Raw genomic sequence first — 21203 nt, 5'->3', positions numbered from 1 at the left:
TCACTGACTCTTTTAGGCCGTCTAATCTGACTTTGCATGGGAAAGGAAAATTTAAGACTGATGGGAGGTGATCATTTATAAGAGATAAATGCTGATGAATAGAAAGTAGACAATCCTCTCCTGCCTGTTGTTTCACATTGTAAAAACTTCCTAATCAGCATACAAAGTAGATAAATCCCACGTTGAGGCAAATCTATATTTCCCATAAACAGATATTGTTAAGAAGTAAGAATTAATAAGGAAATGAGTTTGTTCAGGGAAGGAGAGCTTCTGATAATATCTTAATAATGTTTCTTTACCTAGAGCAGTGATGGCTAGCCATCGTGTGCCAAAAGCAAGGGGAGTGCAAAGGGGTCATGAATGGGCATGCCTACACCCATAATACTATGTGTGCATGGCCCCTGCCCTCCCCCCCCCACTTTTGGTCTGTGATGGACCCATTTTTTGCCTCCCCAAACTCCAGAAGCTTTCTAGGAGCCTGGGGAGGATGAAAATGGCCTCCCCCACCCACTCCGGAGGGCAAAAAACGGCTTTATGAGCAAACCGGAAGTTCGGGAACGGATTTCTGGTTTGCCCGTAGAGCTGTTTTTTGCTCTCCAAAGGGTTCAGAAGGCTTCCCTGAAGCCTATGGAGGGAGAAAAATGGCCCAATATGCAAACCGGAAGTCCATTCCCTAACTTCCCGTTTGCGTTTTGGGTTGTTTTTCGTCCTCTGGAGGCTTCAGGGAAGCCTCCGGAGGGTGAAAAACGGCCAAAGATGAAGGCTGAAGTCAGCTGGCACGTGCTGGAGCTGACAAGGCAACACTTTGTGTACCCTAACAAATGGCTCCCCATGATACCTGTGGCACAAGTGCCATAGACCTAGAGAGTTCCACATATAAATACATAATTTTGTATTCCTTAATTTCTGACGTAATTCATATTTCAAGAATCCCTGACTGAAAAGATTTTTTTTAATCCACTATCACATCTTTCACCAAAAATGCTGATTATTACCTGCAGATTGGCAGGTTAGAAATGTAGGAAGAATACATTTTCATTTTTTTAGTCCAATTGATTAGAGGAAATAAAGTTAGACTAATTATCATGACTGGATAAATTTTTAAGGTGGTCTTTCAACAAAGATTTCAGGAAAGCACACTCGGAAGCTGCTTTTATGAAATATGAAATAGGGTATCTTCTTCGCTTGGAATGAAATAGCACTAGCACCTAGACTTATATACCGCTTCACAGTGCTTTTACAGCCCTCTCTAAGTGGTTTACAGAGTCAGCATATTGCCCCCAATTGTCCTCATTTTACCCACCTTGGAAGGATGGAAGGCTGAGTCAGCCTTGAGCCTGGTGAGATTTGAACTGACAAATTGAAGGCAGCTGGCAGTCAGAAGTACCCTGCAGTAAGGTAAAGGTAAAGGTTTCCCTCGCACATATGTGCTAGTCGTTCCTGACTCTAGGGGTGGTGCTCATCTCTGTTTCAAAGCCAAAGAACCAGCACTGTCCGAAGATATCTCTGTGGTCATGTGGCTGCCATGACTAAACACCAAAGGGGCACAGAACGCTGTTACCTTCCCACCAAAGGTGGTTCCTATTTTTCTATTTGCATTTTTACGTGCTTTCAAACTGCAAGGTTGGCAGAAGCTGGGACAAATAACAGGAGCTCACTCCATTATGCGGTGCTAGGGATTCAAACCGCTGAACTGCTGACCTTTCCGATCGACAAGCTCAGCTTCTTAGCCACTGAGCCCCCATGTCCCTCTTGTCTTCCTTAGAAGAGATAACAAGTTTTGCATATTATCTTTTATGTGCACAGCTTGCAGCCTAAATTCTTTTGCCCACCAGCAACAAACCCATCACATTGCTGCTTATTTTCCTCTTTGTTATCTCTTCCATTCATGAAGCACATTTGCATATCTATGGGAGAGTACATGTTATGAAAGAATAAGCATTGTTGGCGGGAAAGTAAAAAAAAAAAAGAACCCCTTCACAAATAAAGTCATTACAATATTTAATTATTCATAATTCATTCATTTTCTATTCATTTAGTTTAATCTTTTTGGTTTAGTGATCCCTTTTGCAATGGGCCTTTCCCAACATATGGTCATTGACACAATAAAAGTGTGTTTGAGGAATAAAGATTGTGTGAGGGAGCTGCAGGCCATACAGCAGACAACTGAAAAAATGTGCATTATGCACATAATAAAATATGTGCATAAGCCCCTAAATATGAGCAGAAATATTGAGTTAAGTGGGATTCCATGCAAAATCTTTCCATGTAAGAGCTCCTGTTCACAGTTCTCTACAGCCTCAGCTGGCTTTGAGTCAGAGCCTCCTGTGCCAAATCCATTCTCTGAACTCCCTTGCAGGTGCTTGCAATGAAGACTATTATTCAAGTTTGCTTCAGATTTTATTCTTTGCGGTAATCATTCTCATAAAGTTTATGTGGGGCAAATTGTGAGCGAGTCCCATAACATCCTTTGCTTATTTAGAAAAATAATAATAAGCTATATTTTTAATGCAGCATACAAGGTGCAAAGGGGACACGGTGGCGAAGACGCTGAGCTTGTTGATCAGAAAGGTTGGTAGTTCGGCGGTTCGAATCCCTAGCGCCATGTAACAGAGTGAGCTCCCGTTACTTGTCCCAGCTTCTGCCAACCTAGCAGTTCAAAAACATGTAAAAGTGCAAGTACAAAAATAGGAACCACCTTTGGTGGGAAGGTAACAGCATTCCGTGCACCTTCGGCATTTAGTCAGGCCAGCCACATGACCATGGAGACATCTTCTGACAGTGCTGGCTCTTCGGCTTTGAAATAGAGATGAGCACTGCCCTCTAGAGTCAGGCATGACTAGCACATATGTGCGAGGGGAACTTTTACCTTTTTCACCTTACAGGATGCAGCCATCAGAGAGGAAATGTTATCTTTTAACAGCTTTCATTCCTACTTCTCTTCCTGTCTTCTCCTCAATTTAATCTTGCAATAACTGTCATAATCGCAGCTTCACAAATTAGGGAATGACATATTGATTGGCCCAAAATTGTTGCTCTGTGACCTTGAAGACTGAGTGGTGATTTGAACAATCTTGTCAGAAAAACAAATGTATGCATAGAGAAATATATATTGACATGCTTTGTGCTTTAAATTGAAATATCTGAATGTTCAGTTAAAAACCATTGCCTGTTTCTTATGAAGCAAAGCAGGGGAAGCATTTTACAGAGCCATTGAATCAATTTGACCAATCACCAAAGGCTTTCTCATTTTGATGAATGAAACTGTAATTCTTCCAGTTATGTGCACAGAATGATGTTTCCTCTTGGGACAAGGAGTAATGGAGTGTAGAGTTGTAATTTACCTTGGAAATTATGCTATGATTTATGCCCAAAAATCATTTTCAGCAGCATTCTGTTCAATAAAGATACCATAATGTAGTCAGAAAAGTAAACACTTCTGAAAATTAAGACAGGTGAAAAATTTTATAAGAAAATAGTACTCTAGACGTGGCCCTGGAATGCCATGAAATTTAAAGATGAACGAACTAGTGTTTTGAAGTGGAACACTAACAACAAAAAAGTTAATTCTAAGATGAATATTTCTATTTCACCATAAAGAGGACCAGAGGAGTCACCTTTGCATAAGTTTGGCATTTGGGAAATTATATATATAATAAGCTGATAAAGGAGGAGAGCTTGTGGCTTAGTGGCTAACACAGCTGCCTAATATGTAATACAGCACAGGTTCAAATCGCAGTAAGGGTATGGCTAGCTGATGAGAGCTAAATAGCTTGGAATAGGTGATATCTTATTTATACATGTGACTTACATATTACGATTTGGACACGCTTCAGTTGGGTTTTAGGTCAGAATGTCGTGTCGAAATGACATTGATCACTCTTTGATTATCATTTTGGAATGTAGATGGGAATGATGCATCTATCCTTGTCCTCAATGTCTATGGAGATTCTCAGTCATCCAGGTCATGGTTGTTTTTTCAAGAGGCAATTGGACTTTTTGGTTTTTCTTTGAAGATGTTTTGCTTCTCATCCAAGAAGCTTCTTCAGCTCTGACTGGATGGTGGAGAATGGAAGGTTTTATACTCCTTACAGACTGATGGTCAATTGCATTAGTTTAGTGAGTCATTAAGGTCACCTGGAGGTTTATCTGTGTCATCAGGGTCACCTGAGTGGAGTGGAGTCTTCTTGGAACTGTTGAAATAGATAGATGAGATAGATGATGTTGTATTCCTCCCCATCTGTTGAAGAGGGCTGTTCAGTTTTGACATAGATGGCACTCTTTTACAGTGGTTTTCCTTCTTCTGGGGCCAGTTCCAATAAATGTTGATGGGGATAGATGTTGAACTAATGGACTGCCTTGGAGCTCAATGCCCTCTACTCTCCCATTTAACATTTAGATAAAAACAATGCCTGAGTTATCCATTGGTTTAGGATCTAATATATCAGTACACCATGCTACCTAGTATAATTCTTCCCAGGCTGTCCAAGTGATGTTTTCAATGCCAGAAACCAATATTTGAAGGATATTTGGATTTGGGTGGGGAGAAACAAGCTCAGGGTCAATTGTGCCAAGATCAAGTAACTGTAGTTATTTAGGGCCCTAGATCTGGGGATTTTTAATCTTTGGTCTTGGATGGAATTGTGCATCCCAATTTGAAATTAATATGAAATTAGAGGGACATCCTGAACTCACAGCTCAAAGTAGACAGCAGCTGTAGCCAGGAAGGTCTTTACAAGATCCATCTTATGTACCACTTACCGAGAACATAATCCTTCTGTCAACTTAAGCTACTTATCTCAGTACTGGGCTACTACAAGTCATCCATAATGCCATTGAAGTCCACTCAGAGCTACAGGTGATCCAGAACACAGCAGATTAGGAAATAACGAGTGGATCACATTACGCCCATTTGTTATCCATGCCTTACTATCTACACTTGTTTACAAGCTATACTTGTTGGCTTTTAGGTACTATTCAAAATGATAGTTATAATTTATGAAGCCATTTATAGAATTAGTGCTGGATATCTGGGAGCCATCTCTCTTCAATTGTACATTACCACCCAGTAAGAGCTAGAAGAATACCTCTAAGTCTCTTCAATTATTTCCAGGCCTCTTGGCTAGGTCCTCAGGAGGTAGAAAGTATAGCTTCTTTGTTGACGTTTCTGCCTTCTGGAATACAACACCCTTCTCTCCTCCCCACAAAAAGAAATCTGTTCAATTCCCATCTTGATGGCATTCTGAAAATCACTGAAAACTGCCAGTTCTGGAAATAAGGTGCTATGTTTCTTAGGAGGTCTATGTTTCTTAGGAGCATTTTGGAAAACATTTCAAATATTTATGATTTTTCTCTCTATATGTTTATTTAATTTTATAATGTAAGTGGCCTGGTGATGGTTGCAATTGAGCAGCCTCTAAATGCAAACGAATAAATAAATATTCATTTATACTAAATAAATAAGTATTGGTACAGCCAAGGAAGTGCAACAGAATGCAAAACACACATATAATGTAACCTTTCCCTCCCACCTCACGGTCCTTCAGGTTTGTTGGGCTCCAACTACACCTTAAAAATGATTGTAGTGAAAATGATTGCAATGAATGCACAAAACAAGTGTGATAGAAGCAAATGGCTGATTCTGCAGTGGTGCAAAGCAGTCTGGATACCCAGGAGTGGGTTTCAAAAATTGCCGCAATGGGTTCGCTGCCCCGTTGCTTGGTGGGTGTGGCCCCTGGTGGGTTTGGCCATAGTGGGTGTCGCCTAGTCAGCCTCCTGCACCAAAGGGGGAGCGTTTTTCACCCTCCCCAGGTTTCAGAGGCTTTCCTTGAGCCTCTGAGAGACCGAAAACTGCTTCGGAGGCCCTTGTGAGGCTGGAAACAGGCCTGTTTTTGGACTTCTGGAACCTCCAGTAGGCCTGTTTTCCCCCACCTTGGGCCTCTGTGCGGGCCCTGAACTTACCTGGCATGATGAATGGGCCATGTGGAGACTCCAGAGAGGGGAGGGAAGGGGTGGAAGGGGCAGGGAGGTGTGGGTGTGGCCAGCCAGGCATGGCATTTGAGGGTTTGCCCAACCAGGCAGAATCCTAGCTAGAGGATCGCCCAAACCCATGTGAGCCCCCAGCTGCCCACGCCTGTGGAATCTGTTAAAAAAAAGATAGAAAATTAGAGTTGTGGAAACCTTTCATCCTACAGTTCTGTATGGAACTGATAGACAATACAAATGGGGAAACTAGATGGGAGCAAACATCAACAGGGGTGGGCTCCTTCCAGTTCTAACCTCTTCTATAGAAGAGGTTCCACAAATCTACAGTGCCATTTAGAACCTGTTCCAGCTCCCTCCCCCTGCCCGTCCGCACATCAGCAAGATGAAGAGTGAGAGGAGGAATTCTGGGAGTTGAAGTCCACAAGTCTTAAAGCTGTCAAGTTTGAACACCCCTGGGGTTTTTTTTCTAAAGGGTTAGGGGTGCAAGGGTCTTGTAACTTGACAGCTTTAAATTTTGTGTGCTTCAAATGCCTGAGTTTCTGAGCCAACATTTTGGTTGCTAAGCAAGAGCGTTGTTAAGTGAGTTTTGCCACATTTTACCAGTTGGCCATGCCCACCCAGTCACATGGCTGCCAAGCCACTCCCACTTAGTCACATGACTGGCAAGCTACTCCCACCCAGTCACATGACCAGCAAACCACTCCCACAAAGCAGGCCACATCTACAGAAGAGGTTCTAAAAAAATTTGAAACCCACCACTGAACATCAATGTTAGTATTGGGCAGAAAGAAGCCACAAGTCCATCAGGTATCAACCAAAGAAACATGCCAGAGAGAGAAATGGGGTTCTTTCAAAGATTTTAATCACTGATTACTAAGTGTTTTCCTTAAGAGGTATGCAATATTTTGATAGCTGAGTGGGTGAGGCTGGAACTGGAGCCCTTGTCTTTGTTTTTCAATTGTGAGTAACTTATTTTAGGGATTACATTTTTATGGCACAACCAATACAAAGTATGAAAATGATAACGCTACCACAAATAAAAACATTTCAGAAACAACCAACAATCACAACCATATGATATCACTGTAGGACACAAACTGACACCTTTCAAAACATCCTAAGCAAATGGGAAAAAAACTAGTTGCCTATTTAAAAAAAAAATACAGGAGTTAACTACAATATACAGAGGAAGGACTGTAACAACCACTACATAGGCAGAAAACTTCCATGAATGCTGACTAGCACATCCATGAACGTATCCATGAATATCAACTTGCAGTCCTAAAAACACAAGAAAAATTCTTTAATCTCACAACATATGAGCAGCCACAGTTTCAGCTGGGAAACTAATAGCATCTTTTTTCTTCTTCTTCTTCTTCAATTTTTGGAGACTGATCCTAGACAAATCTAAATCCCAAAATACCAGAGGATTTTTGGACATTTCTGACAAATCAGACACCAATAGACGCACTGAGCTAAAGCATATTTATATACCATTCAAAAGAGACAATAAAAAGCTAAGCAACAAAAAGATCAGAACTCATCCTTTCCACCAGCCAACACTCAGATAAGCAAAGATTAGCACCAGACAAACAATCAAGCAGAAAACAATATTTTCTAATCAAGGAACTACCCAGAAGAAAGCCACACTCCCTCCAAAACTGGCAGGGCAAACTACTGTATATAAACAGGGAGAAAGCCTCATACTCATTCACACTTATGATGTTACCTAGTTGGATAATGAAATGTCAGCAAACGAACAACCAAGCTCAGAGAACACCCAGAATTCTATAGTTCAACTCTAAGCAACATTATTTCTTTTATTGGAATTTCCCATCTATCTGAATATTCCCAAGAGATGTCATCTGTGGTGCCATATGTTAAGCTGCTATTTTATTTGTTCATTTTATACCAATGGCTATTTGATTCAGCTATCCTGCAAAGCACAACAGCTATCTAGCCAGATGTCAGACTTAATCATTCAGCCCATAGGTAAAGTGCAGAAGGCTCAAATCCATATCAAAATACTCTCTGTTATCTGTGCAAAGCAAAGAGGGAAATGTCAAAATAAATTAATTCCTTTTATATCATTCTGTTTTTGTTTTTCCAAATTTTTAACTATCTAAATAAATTTAATATTCCAGCCATAGCAGCCTAGGGTTTAGTGTTGGTAATATTAAAAGGCACTTACAGACTACAGAGTTGTAAAAATTAGGAAAATCCTCTCTTTTTTTTCCCCCTCCATCTGTTTGCTTCCAGGTTGTAAAAATGATGATTGTGGTTGTATTGACATTTGCCATCTGCTGGTTGCCATATCACATTTACTTCATTCTTACTGGAATCTATGAAAATTGGAATCGGTGGAAATACATTCAGCAGATCTACCTAGCAACGTTTTGGCTCGCTATGAGTTCTACTATGTATAATCCCATTATCTACTGTTGTCTCAATAAAAGGTAAGGTTGTAATTTAAGAATAATCTATTTAGAGTTGGGAAGCCTGAAAATTTTCTTTTTTCATTCTTCTATATTAAATGAATTTCATTTATTCATTGTTCATCCTGGAAATCAAGAGAGAAGGAAAAAGGGTATTATAGATCTCTTCATTATAAAAAAAAATATTTACCCAAATCCTTAGAGCAGTTGTTTAGAAATACGCATTTCTTTTTATTGTTATTATTATTTTATTCCTACATACATACGTACATACAGTTTTACCTAAATTTCTCTTAACATTGGCTTATTTATACTTCTGTTGATTATATTGGCATATTTATAATTATGAATCTTTATATTTAATTCATACATAGCAATGATCTTTCTTCATCTAATTTCTACCTCTTGTCTCTAACCACTCATAAAATTTGTTCCATATCAAATAATATTCTGTGTCCTCCTTATATACACTTCTATTGACATTCTTCAATCTATATTCATTTCCTTCCTGTATCCTTTTTGTCACCTTTTACAGGTAATCTTCCTGTTACGACAGTTCACTTAGTGATCATTCGAAGTTCCAAATCCCTGCCAAAACTACTTACAACCTGGTCCCAAAGTTACATCTTTTGCAGCATCACAGTAGTCGTTCACACTTACAAATGATGCCAGAGATGCTGCAATATGCTCCTTTGGTGCCGTGCCTGAGAGCCCTGTGCTGCCCATGCTCCTTTGGGTGCCAGAGCCCTTATACAGACAGGTGGAGACGCACCAGGCTGGCCTCTCCCCTTCCCTGCTGAGCTACAAACTCTCTCACATGCGAGTGCCCAGCTGTTTGCTAGAATGCCAAACCTGTCTGGATTTAACAAATTGTGCCACCACGGAATTGCAGAGCATGGCACATCATCCCCCCACTTCCCTCGCTTGCCAAAGGCACTCCTTAAAAATTGCAAGAGGGGTTTCCAAACAAACCTGCTTTCCAGCTCCACAGTGTTTCTCCCCACAGCTCAAGATACTTTTCTTTCACTGAAGAAATTGAAAAGCTGGGTTGCAAATGAAAAAAACGTGTAGGGAAGCCCAAAAAGTTCATGGGGTTAAAAAAGAAGGTAAAATCAGACCTTCCAACCTCACGAGAAGAGTAAGTAAGTAAGTAAAGTAAGTAAAAGTAAGATCCCGCAAAGTTGGAAGAAAGTCTGATTTTACTTTTCTGTAAACTCTAAAGTACAATATGACCTAACGAAACTTGAAATCATTGAATTTATATTGCTCCCTATTCGCCCATGGCAACTCAAGGCGGTTTACAAAGTATAAAACCCCATTTAAAACAGTAAAACTAATAAAAAGACTCCAATAAATTAATATAATAAAATCATCTCCCACCCCAGCGACAGCAGATCACACAAGCCATTTAATGGGCTCCATCCCACTCTGGGTTCCCCAGGTCCACTGGCAGAACCAGATCTTCAGCGCCTTCCAAAAGAGTGTTAGAGTGAGGGCCATTCTAATCTCAGGGGGAATGATGTTCCAGAGAGAGGGAGCCACCACAGAGAAGGCCGTTCTTCTGGGCCCCACCACTTGTAGTTCCCTCCGGGATGGGGCCCACAGCATTCCCTGCCTCCCCGCTTTGATGGGTCAGGTAGATGTGAAATAATGTTTAAACCAAATTGAATTTCATAAACGAAATTTGAACCAATAGGAAAACATAGAATAGATACGAGAATATTTATTTACTGGCACAGGCATGTTATATCAAAATCAATATTAAAAAAATAAGGTAGTGACAAGGCATGTTCTCTGTCTTGTACAAAACCAATGTTATCTGATTACTTTTAAAAATGCTACTTGAATCTGTAACTCTTACATGAAACAGCAAATGCTTACAACACATAAATACAATTGCATTAAATTTATATGTGATATAAATAAAATATAAATGGAAAACAATTCACACATGAAAGGGATATAAGACTTCTCATCAATCTTGTGATTCTTTTGGTCAGATGTTTTAAGTAGAAGATGCTGTCTGAGAGAATCTGTCTAATATTACATGATACCCAACCTGAGAGCCAGCAAAATTCAAAAATACAGATGGGAATAGGCGACTTGTCTGTGCAATACAAGCAAAATTGATACACAAACAAAAATCAGAACCTAATTCCATTTTGATAGACATTTCAAAGGGGACATTAATTCCTGCCATATATATGCAAATATTTTTAGATGATAGCAGAAACACAACAAGCACAGCCCTTCAGCATCTTGTTCGAACACCTGCCTGTTGCAATCTTATTTAACACCCACATAATCCCATCAAGATTTGCATCTGGCACAGAAATGCTGCTGTGTTGTTCTTTCTGCCTTCCCATCCAAACTGAAAATGTATTGAAACATTTATTATTTATCCCAAAAAATTCACGATGAATTTATATTGCAAGTAATTTATCTAAAGAGAGCTTCCTTTCCGTGCTTTTTTTGCATTCCGCGGTGTTATTTGCAATACTGCTTTGCAAATTCAAGCTACAATTAGGCATGAGTTGAATCAACTGAGCTGTAGCTCAGCGGTAATTGAAATGGATGAGTCAGTGTTTGGTTTACGTCCATTCCATAAACATTCTTATAATTTTCATTTAACAAACTTCAACCACTCAATATTTGCTTTCAAACTATACACATGAAGTTTTATTTTGATTTACTCAACTTGTTATATTGTCATCTACTCTCAGTCCGCGTGTATTTTAAATACTTCCCTTTAAAAGTATCTTTTTCAAAATTACTGCTAAAACATTACATTTTCTACACATTCCTCTTCAAGATAGGCACTTTTATAATTACCACTGCAAAATTCCAGAAAGCATTCAGTTTGAACTGCTTTCTCATCCACATTTTTATTTATTTATTTATTACTTGTATGTACCACTCACCTGATCCACATATTAGTCAGGGACTGCAAATTATGTTCTTTTTAAAAAAATAAATTGTAGTCAGAATTATCCAGTCTCTGAAGTGGTATTTCAAGGTAGTTATTTAGGACACAAATGGGACCTGCTAGCAGAAAGGGCAGGATGGACCTAATTCATCAGGGATGCTTGATCATATTTTGAAATAAGTGTTGGATGTTTTATAATGAGGGCAAGGCTACAAGTTATAAACATGGTTCCTCAATTGTATTACTTTTTTTGGACGGAGCAAAGGCATTTTGTGATTCTGCACACATACAAAAGTATAAGAAAGTACATGTCTGTACAAATCCAAGAAGTTTTGCCCCTTTTGTTTCCTATATGAAGGGCTTTTAATCCACAGAAAATACAGGTAGTCCTTGTTTAGCGACTGCCACGTTTAGCAATGGTGATAAAAAATACTTTGCAACCAGTCCTTGTATCTACAAACTTGACAGGTACTGTTCGTAAAGCAAAGAAAAACTAAAGTAAGATCATATGCACAGTTGTAGTTTAACTTAGCCACCCCTACACTAACAACCAGATTTCCCGTTACGAAGATAATCATTAGGATCACGTGTAAAATACCATGTAAGAACAATATTAATCTTAGATCATATCTAATATTCTGTATATATCAGGGATTGGCAACCTTAAACACTCAAAGAGTCACAAAGGTCATAACTGGAAGCCCCACATTCAATTCTGGAGCCAACCAGAAGTCCAATTCCCCCCACCATAGAGCCTCCTCCTAGCACGGCATCCTTTTTCCTCTACCTCTCCTAACCGAAAGCCCTATTCATTGTGGAGCCAACCGGTGACAGGGAGCCACAACAGAGGGATGAAAGAGCCACATGCAGCTCCAGAGCCGCAGGTTGCCAATCCCTTGTATATGGAAACCAGCTCTAAATTAACCAGCTGAAAGGGAGGAGGGGCTGCTAAAATATCTAACCCATAACTTTTCAGATGATTATTTCCGCTCTTCTGATGACGTTGTGCATTAAGGAAATTGTGAATTAGCCCCTGATAGCTGGGCAGCACAGTCTGACACTTACTTTGAAATTAGATGCAGAGATGCAGCTGGATTTGCATTCTGTTTTATTAGGTTTCTAGTAGTTTCAGCAGATGGGAATCCAGTCCTTTTTTTCAATCCTGCTATTAAGAAGTCTCTATGCATCTGTTACAATTAGAAAGTTTCTTCTTTTGTTGAGCCAAGTTCATTACAGTTTTTATCCATTAGCTCTAATTCTACCTTCTGGAGTAATCAAGAGCAAGTTGCTTCCGTCTTCTGATGTTTAAAGGCCACTATCATGTTCCCCTTTTAATTTTTTTTCCCCTCTAGGTTTAATATCTCTAAACCATTCCGCAATTGACAATCTCTATCATATTCCTTTTTCATGCTGGACATACTTCAGTTTGTATACATTCCTGAAACATTCCTGAAGCCCAGAACTAAACTCAGATATCTAGAAATGTATATTTGATTAACTCGCCTCTTTCAAAAAAATGTTTTCTATGAGATATCTCAAATATCAAGTACACACCCTATGTATGTGGTATGTATGTATGTACTATATATGCATGTGTTTTTCAGGTTCCGGGCTGGTTTCAAGAGAGCTTTTCAATGGTGTCCTTTCATTGAAGTATCTAGTTATGATGAACTGGAGCTTAAGACAACGAGATTCCATCCTACCAGGCAAAGCAGTTTATTCACCGTTACCAGGATGGAATCCAGCATGTCGGTAGTGTTTGAATCTGGTGATGGTGAAAGCAGCAAATCCATGCGCAAGAAAGGAGCACAAGAAGCCAACACAAATGGGTATTCATGCAGGAGTTCCAAAGCTAGTTCAGCAGTGTCAAGTTACATCAATTCTCCTTATACATCAGCGGACGAGTACTCCTAAAAGCCTTTCATGCATTTATAAGAGATGTGAGACAAAGTCACATAGCCAAGAAATAAGACAATGCTATTCTGCCTTAGGATCAAACATCTGGAAAGCAACCATGCTTTAAATAGGGAGCACTAACTGCATGTGTATATATCTTGCCTATTGTCATCAACCTTCTTTGATCCAACCTGGGTTTTTGTGTGTGTATGTTTTGGAAAAGGCAAAGACAGAGCCTTGTTTACATTAACGTTGTGACTTAGTGCCATGGGATAAACTGGAATCTCCATTGTAAACTATGTAAAACAGGTGCGATTAAGAACAATTCGTAACCCACTGAAATGAGCAGCAAAAAAAATGTGTCATGTTTTCAATGTTACTTAAATAATTGCTCTGAATCTACAGCTTATGAAACAACAATATGTGGGGTGGATCTGTTCTTTGGAATTAAGATTAATCTAATATTTATTTATTTATTATTTGTTTGTTTGTTTGTTTATCTATCCTCCCATCTCAGCAAATGACTTTGGGGTGGCTCACAACTCAATGTACCTGATTTGTATCATGCAAGTGTTCTAGGAGAATAACATGATTTTAACGCTGAGGTAGATGAATTGCTACTGTCCTTCTGAAAACCTGAGATTGTTTAACATCTCCACTGTTTGCAGTCTTAAGTGATGAAGAGCCTCACTTTGAGTACAGGGGCTCCAAACTGTCAAGATACAACTCTGAAATTCACTGCAACACATTAAGACTGATAATTAAGCATGAGACACAGCAGTTGTTGCCATTTTTTAATCATTCTGCGTCTGATTATCTGCCCCATCAACTGTACAGCAGATACAGAACATATTCATGAAATGGACCAGAATGAGCAGGTCTTCCCATTTGTTGTTTTCATAGACATACAAATGTCTGGCTTGCATTCAAACAGGAAAAAAAGTCAACATGTGCTTTTCACTGTATCACACTAGATCTTCAGATTAGCTTGTGTGATAGCTTTCTTAACTCTGCTAATCACATTGATATCCATAGGTATCCAATACAAATTGCTATGTCATGGAAAATGACAAAACATACAGTACATTCCAATTAAGTCATAATGTAACTCCCTGGGCTTTCCTACTTGCATCTTGTGATTGTATGCAAGCATGTTATTCATATGATCTGCATTTCAATGTGTGTTTCATCATCTGCAACACATCGGCTCCCTTCTGCAGTGTGGAATCCTCTTGGAATTGATGGTATCTTTTAATTATTAGCAAAATATCTTCCAGCAACATTGCAAATAACAGCTAAAGATTTTTTTATAATTGACCTTCTTAACATTTATTTCATCTTTCCATCAGTTTTCACATTTCGAACAGTGTTCTCTCCAAGTCAAATATAATTGCTAAAAGTCCTGGGCGAAAGTTCTCTTCTCTGCATCTTAAAGTTGCTAGCACCGTTTCCAGTGTGTTCCAACAGTTCAAGAAATTTAGAATTACTTCATCACCCCCAATTGCCCAGGATATCATCCAATCCTTGTTTCAACACTTTGCATCCTTTCAGGCCATAGGAGGATAAAAGTCACTCATTACTGTGGGGTGTTGTTTAGATGATGGCTAGGTTTGTGAGTGCAACAAAACAACCTGACTGTCCTTGTGAGCTGTAGAAGATGCTATCTTGTTGCAGTATTAAATGTTCAATTTCCAGTCCTGTGGGCTTTTTAACTTGTGAGTCATTGCATTTACATGTGTTGTAAATGTTTTAAAATGCTTCGTGCATGCATTTTAGAGACTGTGAAATAATGAATTACCCCTAATCTTGCAGAGCTGCAGCATATTTTAAGCGTAATTTGTCTGTCCTAATCTACAATGGGGTCCTACATTCTAATTAGGAAGAATTATTTTCCAAATCATGAGGAAAAATAAATGCGGCGTGGAAATATACTTGGCACAACCACAGTCCGCTTCCCAAAAGCAGAGAGAGCTCAATTTTAGATATTAGCATGAATTGCAGGAGATAAACTTCAGCAATAAAGGACAGTGCTTAAGACTCAAGTTCTAGGATACATAGACATTTGCCCAAGGAGTGCCAGTAACTCACGGTGTGAAACTCGCAGCCCATGGGCCGGATGCATCACGTGCTGGCCCCGCCCACCCCCAGTTTAACAAGTGGGAGGAAATTGCAGTATGTCATGTGGTAACAATGTGTCATCACGAGTTTGACACCCCTGTGGTCTGACCTAGGCTTCCCAAGAGCATGAAGCAAACTCCTAATCCTGACAAAAACCTCTTTTATTAATTTACTGCGAATTCTGTTCATTCACGTACAGCAAAGGAGGATTTATAGTCACAGACCTTATCTGGCTTGGAGAGCTGCCAGGACAATATCTGCAAAACTTGGCAAGGAGTCTCACAGAGTCATGAGCCCATTAAGCGAACTAATTGTCTCCTGCAAACTCCATTCCCCTTTCGCTTCTCTTTCATTTCTTCTGGGAGGGGCCATTCATCATCCACCTGTGGCCTTACTCCCACGTCGACCCGTTCTTTACTGCTCCCTGTCTAGCAACTCTACGCATGCGCACACTGGGAACAGGCTCCAGCTGTTCATCTGCCTTACTGATGTCTGACTCTGAAGGCAGCTGATAACTGGCATAAGGCTCTGGCCCCCTCTCTGCCTCTGACACAGAGTCTTCCCCAGACTCCAGGACTGGCCCATGTTCCTTCCCAACCTCCTCACTGTCTGAATCTGCTGCCAGCTCTGCTGGCTGCTCATGGGCCACAACACCCTGAAGTAATTGGATATTCTCCTTCAATTTGGTTTAGGTGGCAGAGACTTTATTCGATATTTGATTCCATAAGGAACCATTTTGCAACTTCAGAACCCTCCAAGATCCATCACCAAAAATTTGCAAGTTTTGGAGGCTTTTTCTTTGATGGATTGGTTGAGAGTATTTGTCCAAAATACACCTATTTGTCACATTTATGATCAGTGAAAATAAACCTTTCAAATTTGCAAACATCCCTTAAAGCAGGAAAAAAAAATCCGTCTCAACCCCTCTCACTATGCTACACATTATCACCATGTCCCTGTAATGCTCTAATATCCTCTCCAAACATTGTAAATAGGTAACAAAATGCAACATTTAGACAAAAGATAATTGGCTATTTCTGGTGTGCTTCAGCTTTGGGCCATTACCTACTAGAGTAGCATGTTATTTATCTCTGCCACTTTCAGTACTCATGAGAGTTGTTAGCCTCTCTTGATAAACCCACTCAAATACCTTTGCAAAATAATGCATTTAGAGTACCAGACAGTTCTAGCCAACACAAATGAAATGTGGCAGTTGTACTCAGTGACTGAGGAATACAACCTATGTATTGTGAAACGGAAGATTATGAAGTACTAGAAGTTCTCAAATTATGACCACAATTGAGCCCAAAACTTCTGTTGCTAAATGAGACATTTGTTAAATGAATTTTGCCCCATTTTACAGCCTTTCTTTCCACAGCTGTTAAGTGAATCACTGCAGTGGTTAAGTTAGTAACCTAGTTGTTAAGTGAATCTCGCTAATGCATTGACTTTATTTGTCAGAAGGTCACTAAACGTGAACCCATGACCCTGGAATGCTGCAACAGTCACAAATATAAGTCAGTTGCCAAGCATTTGAATTTTGATGACGTGACCATGGGGATTCTGCAACTGTCATAAGTGCGAAAAATTGTCATGAGTCACTCTTTTCAGTGCTGTTGTAACTTTGAACGGTCACTAAATGAGCAATTGTAAGTCGAGGACTACCTGTATGACTGCGTATTTTACAGAGAGGTTTTTTCTCCTTTTAATGTAATTTAAAGCCAATTTGTTTGTAAAGGTTTAATATTTTATGGTTTTTTGGACCTTCTGTATATAAAAGAAGCGCTTATTAGTAGAACTTTGCTATTTTGCTTGAGAGAGTCTGAGTTTCAAATTTATCAGATCTGTATTTGTTATATTGGTATGTGACACTTTGTGAAATTTTATTTGTTGCTACAATCTGGAAGAATAGCTGAGAAGGTCTCCTAAGAGCCGGAAATTCCCACAGCACGCCCATCAATTTTTTATTTTTTTTTTGTTCTTCACAAATTATACTGTTGGGTTTAAAGATCAGCATTAATGTAAGGTGGGGGAGAGTAATATATTATGTGTTTTGATTAATCCAAGGAATTTAAAAGAGAGGTGGCAGAATTTAATATATTGCATCTGAGAATCTTAAAGGGTCTTAAATCAAAATGAGTGATGAAAACAAGGAGCTCCGGGAAGAACATGAAAGCCTTAGGAAATGACACGGTGCTACCTCTAAATAGCAGGAGTATATACTAAATTTGGATGGTCTTCACTATTTCAAGGTAAAGCAGGATCGACGTGAAGTGGTCCTAGCCAGAACCAGGATCTTTAGAAAGCTTCAAACACAATTTGACTCCTTAGACTCCTGCAAAAGGGAACACAAAAGCAGCTGCAAAGATTTTGTTCTCAACAATTGATCAGCTCGGCTAATCTTGAAAAGCTTCACTTATTAGATCTCGTTATTATGTGGGATAAGGGACCACTAGAGTGGGTGGAGTGGGCTCTGTCATGTTCTCAAAATAGGTACATAGTAGTGTCCAGAGGCCAAACTCAAACTTGAAGGGATTTTATCTTTATCTTCTCAGAAGAATTTGTGTGAAGAGAAATGAGTTAGCTGGTCTCCCAATAGTAGCATTTTGAATCCTTTACTACTGTGCGGCTTAGTTCTGCTAGCTTCTGCATTCTGTTTGTTTTGTCCAATTTAAATAGCTTGTTCTATTGCTAATCTTGTTATTCATCCTTTCCTCTTTTCCTTTCTATTCCTTGCCAATCATTTCTTCTTGGTGTTTTATAATAATTACTTTTCCAACTCTATTTTGTAACAATAAAAGGGGAGGAATCAGCAATGTAAGTTTAATGATTCAAAGCATTTTTTAAAATATTGTAATAGAATACTAAACACTAAACAACGATGCCACCTGTTACTCGTTGCTGCATAATGCACACACTAGTGTTTCAGGAGGCAACATAAGGTTATATGGGTTATTGTTATATTATCTGTACTACATTTTTTTCTAAATACATATGAGAGGTTATTAAAATGGTATTTATCTTGTGTTTACCATGGTAAAAATAACAATATACCAGTCCTGGGTATTTCTATACCATTCATAGTCATTGAGTCCTCTTGATTTTTAAACTCTCTTTAAAATCAAAGAAAACATGCGTTGGGTTAATATGTCATGCTAAATCCTGATTTGTTTTGAACCTGATTCATTGAACAAGTTATATAGCCATGGTGGCAAACCTGGCACACAGAGCCATTCCGTGCAGGATACGTAGCCTCACTAGCTCCTGTTTGGCGGTCCTTTGCGCACACACACACCAGTCAGCTGGCATTCTTGTGCACGCATGCCATAACCCAAAAGAACAGCATTTCGGCATGCATGCGCGTGCCGGCACCCGAACTTCCGGGTTTCTGTCACGCATATGCGCAACGGGCAGCTGTTTGTCAGGCGCACACCTGCGCCAGAAACCAGAAGTTTGGGTGCCAGCGCATGTATGCTGCTCTTCCAGGTTTTAGCACTCTCGTGTGAGCAAAGGCCAGCAAGGCTGCACAGTCCAGGCAGGATGGTTTTGCATGTCATTTCCAGCACACAGGTTGACACACGGTGACGTAAAAGGTTAGCCATCACTGTGATAGAGGTCTTATAACCATATTTTAATTTTGATTTAGCCATGGTTTATTTGTCGGTTACTAAAATCGATAGAGCATAGACTACCTTGTGTCTCAGGAGCAAGGAATCTCTAAGTCATCCTTTCTTGCCCTTCAAACAAGTGGAAATCCACTTCCATAATCCCCAGTCGGCACAATTTTTCAATGGTCAATGGTTATCTGGGATTATGGAAATGACTACATAGAGCTGAGGCCACTTTAGATTCATTAGTCCACTTGTAATACATATAATAGAAAAGATCAAAGAACAAAATCAACCTTTGTCATTTTCTTTGTTCAAAAGTAATTCTATGATTTTGGAAACCAGCAGTTTATGCATGTCTTTATTAAGAGTAATTTTTGAAATCACCCAAGTAAAATGTCATAGTAGAATCATTATGACATACACTCCAGAGTAAAGTCTTTTGCCATTAGGAAACTACATAAGGGAGAGCTCAATTAAAAGCCCAAGTTTGCAGCTGTTCTTCCCCAAGTGCCTGCATAAGATACTTGAGTCCTTTTAATCTTTCCTTCCATGCCAAATATCAGTTGCCCTTTCATTAAATGACTGTAACCATCCACATTACATCTGTCTAAGTCCTAATGAATAGGCAAGTGTGAATGCCACCTAATCTGAAGAGAAATTTTCTCCTGGAAAATGTAATAACTAAGCATCAACAAACTTGGAGCAACTGAAAACACAACTCTCAAAACTCAAACTTTTTTCCATTCCTTAATGGAACACAATTATATGTTGTAGTCTTCCAAGACTTTTTTTTTGGGGGGGGGTGTTCAACTTAGTTTGTTTATATCACACTAGTTTAAGATTGATGGCCCTGTGCTAAATTAAAGTCTAACAGATCATATTAAGGGGAAACGGCCCCTTGTCAGTCAACAGGAGTGCTGATTTACCACCAGCTTATCAAGGACTTAGGAGGCCAGGGCTTGGTAACAGAAGCAAACAACAGCCAATGACTTACTAGCTAGCCATCAACACCTAAAAAGCCACATACAACAGGCATCATATAAATACCACACACAAAGCAGCCCAAAGCACACATTCTGCTACAGAGAAGTTCCCTGAAGATCGGCTCAAATCCAAAAGCTTGGAAGACAAAACCTCTGGTCCTGGTCACTGACCCAGATTGCATCCTGCAACACTACCCTGGGACAGGTATATGTACCTTCAATCATATTCAAGTTTAGCAGAACTGTGAGTATCCTCAGCTTATGACCGTTGTTTGGGATTCGTTTAATGATGAAACACACAGTGACCATGACTACTGTGTTTCCCCAAAATTAAGACAGGGTCTTATATTCTTTTGAGCACTTGGCCTTATTTTGGGGGAGGTCTTTTTTTTGAGGTGCAGGAGGAAGCGAGCATGGTCACCTCATGGCTGCTGTGTGCTACAATATTTTCGGGAAGGGCTTATTTTCAGGAAAACAGGGTATTGCTGCATTCTAGTCCTTTTTTTGTCTCATTGATAATTCCCTCCCTTGCCTTTGGGGAAAACAATTATCGTTTTCAAGTGTATGTGGGCTGTGTAAAAATTAATGATATTCTTCTACCCAATATAATCAGTTCATAATTATCCATGTTCCTGTATTTTATGGTGTGCTTCCAAAATAGATGAGAGGAAATTAGGTTGAACGTATACAACAAAAATAGCAAAGGGCTATAATCAACTCAACCCTTTATGGTATCTTTTCAAGGATGTTGGTGTTTTCTGCACAAAATTCAAAACTGCAACCAGGGAAATTAAGATCAAACCTTGAAACGTGGCTTCTTAGTGGCAATTGTAAATTCCTTAGTGGTCTATTAGAAAAAAATGGTAACCATGATTAAGCAATTGCTTGGATTCTTAATTAAAGCATAGCAACACTTAAACATTGTACTAAGCCATAATGTGGTTTGTGGAGTCTGCCCAAATGTATTATGTGTTTAACCATTGTGGTTTATAACTGTTTCTGGTTTTGCATGATTTTATGGATCCAGTAAACCTTCAACAAAGTTTAGCACAATATATGAAACCAACCACTTGACTCAAGCTGTATCACCTTGATAACATAATTTCCATAATAAGATGCTCACTGATGTAGTAATGCTGATGGTGATTTTTTTTGTCACTTTCTACAGCAAACACAATATAAGTTTAGGATTCAACTTAATTGTTTCTTTTTGACTAAACTTAAAACCCTTGCAGATAATTTTTGATTC

The 21203-nt window shown here is 39.3% G+C and overlaps 1 protein-coding gene across 1 annotated transcript in view; it reads left to right on the top strand.

Moving 5' to 3' along the window:
- The window catches only part of TACR3 (tachykinin receptor 3), a 58731-nt gene extending 40550 nt beyond the window's left edge, over positions 1–18181 (top strand). The window contains exons 4-5 of the mRNA XM_087724170.1: positions 8245–8441; positions 12951–18181. Of these exons, the coding sequence (XP_087580296.1) occupies positions 8245–8441; positions 12951–13260 (507 nt within the window). The 3' untranslated portion in view covers positions 13261–18181. The remainder of the gene's footprint in view (positions 1–8244; positions 8442–12950) is intronic.
- The last annotated feature ends 3022 nt before the right edge of the window (positions 18182–21203 follow it).

Source organism: Thamnophis sirtalis, unplaced genomic scaffold (genome assembly GCF_051295495.1).
Source record: "Thamnophis sirtalis isolate CommonGarterSnake01/CBP01778 unplaced genomic scaffold, rThaSir2_p1.2 scaffold_10, whole genome shotgun sequence".
Lineage (NCBI taxonomy): Eukaryota > Metazoa > Chordata > Lepidosauria > Squamata > Natricidae > Thamnophis > Thamnophis sirtalis.
The sequence above is the reverse complement of the archived record's forward strand: the minus strand, read 5'-3'. Positions and strand labels throughout refer to the sequence as shown.